General features: G+C 54.8%; 1 protein-coding gene across 1 annotated transcript in view; it reads left to right on the top strand.

Moving 5' to 3' along the window:
- ADAM33 (ADAM metallopeptidase domain 33) overlaps window positions 1-4,467 on the top strand; it is a 13,160-nt gene extending 8,693 nt beyond the window's left edge. Inside the window, exons 13-23 of the mRNA XM_045295542.1 lie at window positions 474-639; window positions 746-835; window positions 1,032-1,227; window positions 1,378-1,486; window positions 1,595-1,793; window positions 1,889-1,966; window positions 2,049-2,157; window positions 2,234-2,381; window positions 3,307-3,399; window positions 3,571-3,629; window positions 3,895-4,467. Of these exons, the coding sequence (XP_045151477.1) occupies window positions 474-639; window positions 746-835; window positions 1,032-1,227; window positions 1,378-1,486; window positions 1,595-1,793; window positions 1,889-1,966; window positions 2,049-2,157; window positions 2,234-2,381; window positions 3,307-3,399; window positions 3,571-3,607 (1,225 nt within the window). The 3' untranslated portion in view covers window positions 3,608-3,629; window positions 3,895-4,467. The remainder of the gene's footprint in view (window positions 1-473; window positions 640-745; window positions 836-1,031; window positions 1,228-1,377; window positions 1,487-1,594; window positions 1,794-1,888; window positions 1,967-2,048; window positions 2,158-2,233; window positions 2,382-3,306; window positions 3,400-3,570; window positions 3,630-3,894) is intronic.
- Window positions 4,468-8,023: the final 3,556 nt, after the last annotated feature.

The following is an 8,023-nucleotide window of genomic DNA, read 5'->3' as shown; positions in this document are numbered from 1 at the left end:
TTCCGAGACTGTAGAAAGCCTCATCTTTCCTCCCCGCAGAGTAGCTCGTAGTTTCACGGTTAGTAACCCAATGCTGAACCGTTCCCCTCTGTGACACATGAGGTCTCCGGGAACCGGATCAACCCCACCCGCACTCCTGGTGGTGGTGGTGGGGTGGGGTGTCGTCTAGGAGGTGAAAAGGGGGGAGACCGAAGGTAACATGGGTCCTGTAGACACCAGCGTGTTAAGATTATTTTTGGAACCCACCTAGCAAAGTGATTCCAACCCTGGCACTTGGATCTGGTTGTCACCGCCTCCTGCTTCTGGCTCTCTGTACTTTTACGGCGGCATTCTCTCGGGGCACCGCTCCTCCGCGGCTCAGGTGCTGACCTGTCGCCAGGAGGCGAGGCGGCCAAGCCCTTCGGTGGGGCCGGGCGGAGGTGAGGGGGGCTCCCTGCACCCGGGACTCCCCTTCCCTTCCGGCCCGCCCCTAGGCGTCCCTTTCCGCGGGTGTTCAGCGCCTGCAGCCGCCGCCAGCTGCGCGCCTTCTTCCGCAAGGGGGGCGGCGCGTGCCTCTCGGACGCCCCGGCCGAGCAGCCGGCGCGCTGCGGGAACGGCTTGGTGGAGGTGGGCGAGGAGTGCGACTGCGGCGCCTTGCAGGTGAGATCCCCGGGCCCGCCCCCGCGACTCTAAGGCTGGCCCGCCCTCCCGGCCCGGGAGGCCTGGACTGCGCCCTGACCCGGGATCTCCTCGCCTCGGTGCCCAGGAGTGCCCGGACCCCTGCTGCCTGGCTCACAACTGCTCGCTGCGCGCCGGGGCCCAGTGCGCCCGCGGGGACTGCTGCGCGCGCTGCCTGGTGAGGCCGAGGGAAGGCCGGGGTGCGCGCTGAGGGCCCGAGCGCTCGGTCCTCCGCTGACTGCGCCGGCCCGCTCAGAGCCCTGGCCTGTCCTCGGGGCCGTGCGTTCGGCCCGAATCTCTCATCGAGGTCTCTGGGCCCCGCTCGGTCTCCCTCTCCACTTCTGCCTCCCTCCCTCACCCCTGTCACCGCGCAGCTGAAGCCGGCGGGCGAGCTGTGCCGCCAGGCGGCCGGCGACTGTGACCTCCCCGAGTTCTGCACGGGCGCCTCCCCGCACTGTCCCCCGGACGTTTACGTGCTGGACGGCTGGCCCTGTGCCCGGGGCCGCGGCTACTGTCGGGACGGCGCGTGCCCCACGCTCGAACAGCAGTGCCAGCAGTTCTGGGGGCCTGGTGAGCGGACTTGCCCGCCTCTGCCACCCCAGTTCCCATCCTCCGATCGGCTCGGGGTTCGTCTTTGGATGGGTGGGCGCGGAGGTCACTGAGGCCCGCGGGGCGTGGTCCCTGCCTGGGCTGCCTTCATCCTCACTCACGTTTCCCCAGGCGCTCGCCCGGCGCCGGAGGCCTGCTTCCAGGTAGTGAACTCCGCCGGAGACGCCCACGGGCACTGTGGCCAGGACAGCCAGGGCCGCTTTGTGCCTTGCGCCCAGAGGTGGGTACTTGGGCACAGTAGGGGCAGAGGCAGCAGGAGCTGGAGGTGGGTTGGCGGAAGGGCGACAAGACAGGTCGTGCTTTTTGGTCGCCTTCCACGGGTCCCCAGGGATGCAAAGTGCGGGAAGCTTCAGTGCCAAGGCGGCGAGCAGGGCCCCCGCGTGCCCGACACCCTGCCTGTGGACTCCACCGTCAGCGTCGATGGCCAGAACGTGACCTGTAGAGGAGCTTCGGCGCTCCTGCCGGGCCGGCTGGACCTGCTTGACTTGGGATTAGTAGATATGGGCACCCAGTGTGGACCTCGAATGGTGAGTCCTGCTCACCTGACCCCTCTCTGTCACTGGACCCCCTTCGGCAGACCCAGTGCCACCACCTCACTGCCCAGGGCGCACATGGCCCATAGGTGTGCCAGGACCGGCGCTGTCAGAATGCCACCTTCCAGGAGTTGGCGCACTGCCTGGCCGCGTGCCACGCCCATGGGGTGAGTAGCCTGTGAGGGAGGGAACTTGGAGTCCCCTGATGCCACCTGACCCTCCCCTTCCTCCCCGCTCTCCCTTCTGCAGGTTTGCAATAGCAACTACAACTGCCACTGTGCCTCAGGCTGGGCACCCCCCTCCTGCGACCAGCCCGGGTTGGGAGGCAGTATAGACAGCGGCCCAGTGCCACGGGAAAGTGAGAGGATGGGGCAGGGGGGCAGGGATTGGGCGGTGCGTCTGCGCAGGACTCAGGTCCACGCTGTTCTCCGTAGAACACGAAGCCTTCCTGCTGGCCACCGTCCTCAGCTTCCTGCTGCCTCTGCTGCCCGGGGCCGGCCTGGCCTGGTGCTGCTACCGCTGCCCCCGGTCCTGTCTCCAGCAGCACCCCCGGGGCTCGAGGAGGCGTCCTGCGTGCAGTGGGTAGGCTCTCAGAGCCCTTCCCTGGGATTCTTGCCCCTCAGAAACTGGAGGGCTGGCTGGGACCTCGGGCAAGGGGCCCAGGCCTTGCCGTGGGTCTTCAAAGCCATCAAGCCAACAAGCCGACTCAGAGCACAAGGGCCCAGGGGCCTCCACCGCCACAACCGCCTCAGGCCAGGGTCCTCAGCCCCTCCATACTGTGACTCCTCCCTTTGGTTTGCATCTCCTGTTCATGCCACAAGGTGGCGACCCTGTGCTTTGCTTGGTGTCGCCAACAGCTCCTAAAGCAGTCGGAGCTCCGTGCCTTCAAGGCCTCTCCAGCCTCTGCCTGTGCCAGTTTCCTGCCTTCTGCCTTCCTCTGCCTAATTCTCCTCAGCTCCCCACTTCAGCTCCCCTGCCTATCCTTTCACTCTGCACCACTGGTCAGCTCTACTGCCCACCCCTCGTTCAGTCCTCTGTGACCTGGCTGAGGGCCACATGATGCCAAGCACGGCTGACCTAAGGCTGGCACCGGGGCAAGGCAGGCTCCTCAATTCAGACATGCCTTGGGGTGCTCTGGGTAAGCTGTGGGAGGGCAGAGTGTGGGCTGGAGAAGGGACAGAAAACATCGAACAGAGGGGCAGGGCACTAACCGGGCCTTGGCATGATGACGCGTGATTGCAGGCCACGTAAAGCTGGCTTGGCCTCATCAAGGGTGGCAGTGCCCAGCCACCACTGGGAGTGGGGTGGGGTCTGAGCAATGCCAGTGTCAAGCCGGGGCAGGCGACCCTGGGAGGGAACCTAGGACTCCTCGCAGGAGGACACATGCAAGAAGGGGACCAGAGAGGGTGTCAACCCAGTCAGAGCCAAGGAGTGCCCTGCCCCTGACTGGGGAAGTATTCTGCTCAGTCACTGTTCCAACCTCCTGGCCTCCTCTCCTGCTATGCAGACCCAAAGTAGGTCCCAGCAGGGACCACCCCCTGGGCAGCAGTCTTTCCATGGAGCTGAATCCAGTAGCCACTGAAGTGCCTGGGGCCCCTGGGTGAGTGGGGCCCCTGTGGGAGAGGGGGAAGGGGTGGGCTCTTGCTTTTGTTTCCAGAAGGACCCCTCCTAACCTAACACCAGCCACCTTGAATACCCTGGGCCCCACCTTGAAACAGGGAGCCCTGCTTATTGTAGTCATAGTGCCTCCCCTACCTCCCCTGCTCCCCAGACCTGATAATTCTGCTGGAGCCCAGCAGCTAACCTGAGAAGCCTGCACCCTCAAAGTAGGTGCGGACCCTGATGTGGGACCCTCTCCCTCTCATTGCTCACCTCCCCCTCCTGGGCTCCATAGCTCACTGCTTCCCTGCTTGGAGGCTTATGGAAACGAGTGTTGGAGAAGCGCTGGTCTTGGGGTGGCATGCTGGAAGCCCCTGGGGGTGAGGCAGGGAGAAGCTCTGGCTCTTGGGCCACCCAATCCTCATGGAGGGAGGACAGGGGTGGGGTGGGGTGTCCCTGTTTCAGGGCCCAGCTCCTTTCTTCATTTGTATCTCAGCATTCCAGGAGCCAAGACTCTGTCTCTGGTGAGAGGTGGCTTCTGATTAGAGGAGACTTAAAACCAGGAGGCCTCTGGCACTCATTCCAAGAACCTGGACCCCCTCCTCTGCCAGAGCATTGCCAAGGCATCATCTGACTTCCTGCACTTCCAGACAACCAAAATCACCCCCCGCCCCCCCACCAAAGAGCCGCCCTCCCCATCCACTGCAGGACGGGGAACATGGTCGGAAGTTGCTTTATGGTGTCTCTCCCCACCCTTAGGGCTGGGGGACTCTGCCAGGGTACCCCCTCCTGCTCAAGAATGTGCCAGTTCAAGGAGGGAATGCCCCATAGTCACCAGCCTACCTTGGCAGGAGAGTCTGGGCCATGCTGGACACCCAGAGACCACAGCCTTGCTACCCTGGTGTGTCCAATCTATGCACCGCACCCAGACCCCTGCTCTGTGGGGGGTGATGGCTGCTGGGCCAGAAGCTGGGACTTCGGGTCCTGTCTTACAATTCTGGGCCTGTACTACCCCGCATATGAACAAAAGAACAAATACTTTGGGATCTGCCCTCCTGCCCACTCCTGACTGGTCTTGTCCTCCTCGATACTTCTTGAGCCCCTACTTGAGGTTTTGTGTGTGTGCGTGTGTGTGTGTGTGTGTGTGTGTGTGTGTGTGTGTGTGTGTGCGCGCGTGTGTGTGTGTGTGCCACAGCCCCCTCACTGTGGATCTTACTCAATTCCTTTCTGTTCTCTGGGAGAGGACTGATGAAGCCAGCCATTTCAAAAAGACAATCAAGTTAAAACAAAACCAAAAAGACCTGTTGTCCTTGGAATGCTGTGAGTCTTTTTTATCTGTAAATATAACCCTATGGAGCACCCAGAGAGTCACAGGGGTGGTGGCTGCTGGGTGAAGTCCCAGATGGCAGCCAGGATGCCTCGCATACATCTGAGCTCAGGATTATGCTACTTAGTCACATAACCCTTTGGCCCACGCTCACCTCTAGGACGTTCTCACAAGCCACTCAACGTCCTGGGAGTCATGAAACAGTTGCTGTATCAACCAGCATTTGCTGCATAACAACCCCACCCAAAAACAAAACAAAACTTAGTGGCTTAAAATTACCATCGATTCTATGAATTGAAAAACTAGGTAGAGCCCAGCTAGGTGATAGATTTGGTCTCGGCGAGGCTCACAGGTATGTTTGCAGTTAACTGATGCCAGCTCAGTGAGTCTGCTTCTGGTGTTGGCTGGCTGTTGGTTGGGGTGATGAGGATGAGACACCACATGGCAGCTGGGGAACGTTCCAAGCGACTGAGATTAGGAGCTGCTGGTGGGTTTGAACTGTTAACCTTGGGGGTTATCAACCCAAAGCCTAACCCACAGTGCCACCAGGCTCCCTCTACTATCTCAAAAACTCACTGCCATCGAGTCTTTTCTGACTCATAGCTACCCTATATGACAAAGCAGAACTGCCCCTGTGGCTTTCTGAGACTATGAATACTTAGGAGAGTAGAAAACCTCATCTTTCTCCCATGGAGCTGCTGGTGGTTTTGAACTGCTGACCTGGCAGTTGGCAGCCCACTACACCGTCAAGGCTCCTCTATATATTATGTATGATGCATTTTTCATACACACACACACACACACACACAGTGTACGAAAAAATTCACCACGACCAACTTAAGCTTATTGCTGTGACACAAAAATGATTCAATATTAAAACCCACTGCAATTGAATTGGTTCTGATTCTTAGCAGCCTTATAGGTAAGGGTAGAACTGAAACCATAAGGGTTTGTGAAACCATGCATCTTTACAGGAGGAGCCAGCCACATCTTCCTTCCTCAGAGCACCTGGTGGGTTTGAACAACTGACCTCACAGTCAGCAACCCAGTGCTTATCCCACATAGCCATAGAGCTCCTGGGTATGAGAAGATCGACAAGATCCTCTAAGGCTGCGGCGATTCTCCTCCTGGACAGTACATTAAGATCACCTGGGGATGGGGGCAGCATTTTCAGACATGCCAGTGCCTGGGCCCAGGAGTTCGGATTCAGCTAGGGCACTGGCTGATTTTGAAGGCTCATTTTGTTCCAGTGTGCAGCCAGGGTGAGGACCCATGCTTGAAGGTTTGAGTGGCAGATAATTTAGAATGTTAACCTATGTGTACCAGAAAGAACACACAAATGTTCATAGCTGTATTCAATAGCTCAAGTTAGAAAATGTCAATGTCCTTCAGGAGGATAGTGGATGACGAATGGGATACTCATGCAGCAGAACGTACGCAGCAAAGAAAAAGGAGTGGCCTATTCTGCAAACATTTCATGAATAAACCTAAAAATAACATTTAAAAAAAGCAGCTGAGCAAAGAGAGCTGTGAAGTGTACCAAACCAAACCAAACTCGCTGCTATCCAGCCAATTCTGACTTATAGAAACCCTCTAGGTGATAGAACTGCCCCTGTGGGTTTCCAAGACTGTCACTCTTTTCAGGGGTAGAAAGCCAAGTCTTTCCCCTCGGAGCAGCTGGTGGTTTTGAACTGCTGATCTGTGGTTGGCGGCCCAATGTGTAATCACCACACCACCATGGCTCCCTGTGAAATGTACACTAAGCCACTTAAATGAACTTTAATAAAAACCAACCCCATTGTCATTGAGTTGGTCTCAACTCAATAGCAATCCCAATAAAACTGCGCTGTAGGGGTTCCAAGGCTACAATTGTTTAGAAGAGCATTATAGAGATATAATTTACATATCATATAATTCAGTGGTTTAATCATATTAAAAAGAGCTGTGCAACCACCAACATATTCCATTTTAGAACATTTTCTTCTTACCTGTACTCATCATAATTAACTCCCCATTCACCCCCAACCTCCCCATCCATAACCCTAAGAAACTATTAATCCACTTGCTGTCTCTAGAGGTTTACTATCCTGGATTCCATACACAGAAAAGCATACCAAAACAAAAAACAAGCAAGCCCCAAACAAAACTCAACAACCATAACAAAATAAAACAGAGAAAAACCTCAATTGAAAAGAAAAATGAAAAAACAGAATTAATTTAATATGGGGCAAAAAGGAGAAAAATGATATGGTGTAAAATTTTAACCTAACTACATCTGCATTAATCCACTTTCCAATATACTCTGATAGCAAGGCTATTCACATCCCTGGTCAATGGTCAAAGGGGCTTTACTGGACACTTAATCCATATGGAGACCCTGAAAATGGGTTTGGGGTTTCTACTGTCGTCCATAACCTTCTGCAAACTGGATACTTGGAATTTCAGCTCTAATACTGTTCCCTCTTCCATTCTTGGATTTTGGCTGCTTCTTCCATGTGGACTTAGTAGTTATACACCTCACTTAGATGGCTGTTTGTTTTAAGACAAGCCTTTAAGATCCCAGGTGCTGTCCTTTCTGATAGCTGGGCACCATCTAATTTCTTTGCCACACTTTGCTATAGCACCCATATTTTCAGTCTCATGAAGATCTCTTCACAAGGGACAAAATATCAAGTAGGGTCATGCCATAAGAACACATTGTTCTTAGGTGAGGCTATGATTAAAGGCGAGCTCAAATCCATTATCTATGGTCTGTATGTGCTCCTGGTTCGCTTTAGAGACATCATTATTATTTTATTGGGGGAGCATTATAAATATTCCCCATGGCCATATGTTAATTCTGTAGATAGTATCATTCATTTATCAAGACTGTGATTCTTATGAAAGCAGACGGTCACATCCTTCTCTGGTGGAGTAGCTGGTGGGTTTGAACTAACAATCTTCCAAGTACCAGCCAACCACTTAAATCACTACATTACCAGAGTATATGGACTCCACATATGCAAAACAAGATGTATTATTTAGGCATATGTACACACACGTGAAAACACACAGAAAAGGATTAATGGGGAAGTAGAAAAGTACTGGCGGTAGTCAAAAGAATTGTCAAGGGGCATAGGAATCTTCAACTCTATAATGGTTTGTTTATTTTTTTTATCATTTTATTAGGGGCTCATACAACTCTTATCACGGTCCATACACACATCAATTGTGTAAAGCGCATTTGTACATTCATTGCACTCATCATTCTCAAAACATTTGCTCTCTACTTAAACCCCCGGCATTAGGTCCTCATTTT

Source organism: Echinops telfairi, unplaced genomic scaffold (assembly GCF_000313985.2).
Source record: "Echinops telfairi isolate 266 unplaced genomic scaffold, ASM31398v2 ScPeMD7_5592;HRSCAF=6446, whole genome shotgun sequence".
NCBI classification, from domain to species: domain Eukaryota; kingdom Metazoa; phylum Chordata; class Mammalia; order Afrosoricida; family Tenrecidae; genus Echinops; species Echinops telfairi.
Note: the sequence above shows the minus strand (reverse complement) of the source record. Positions and strands in the feature narration are given on the sequence as shown.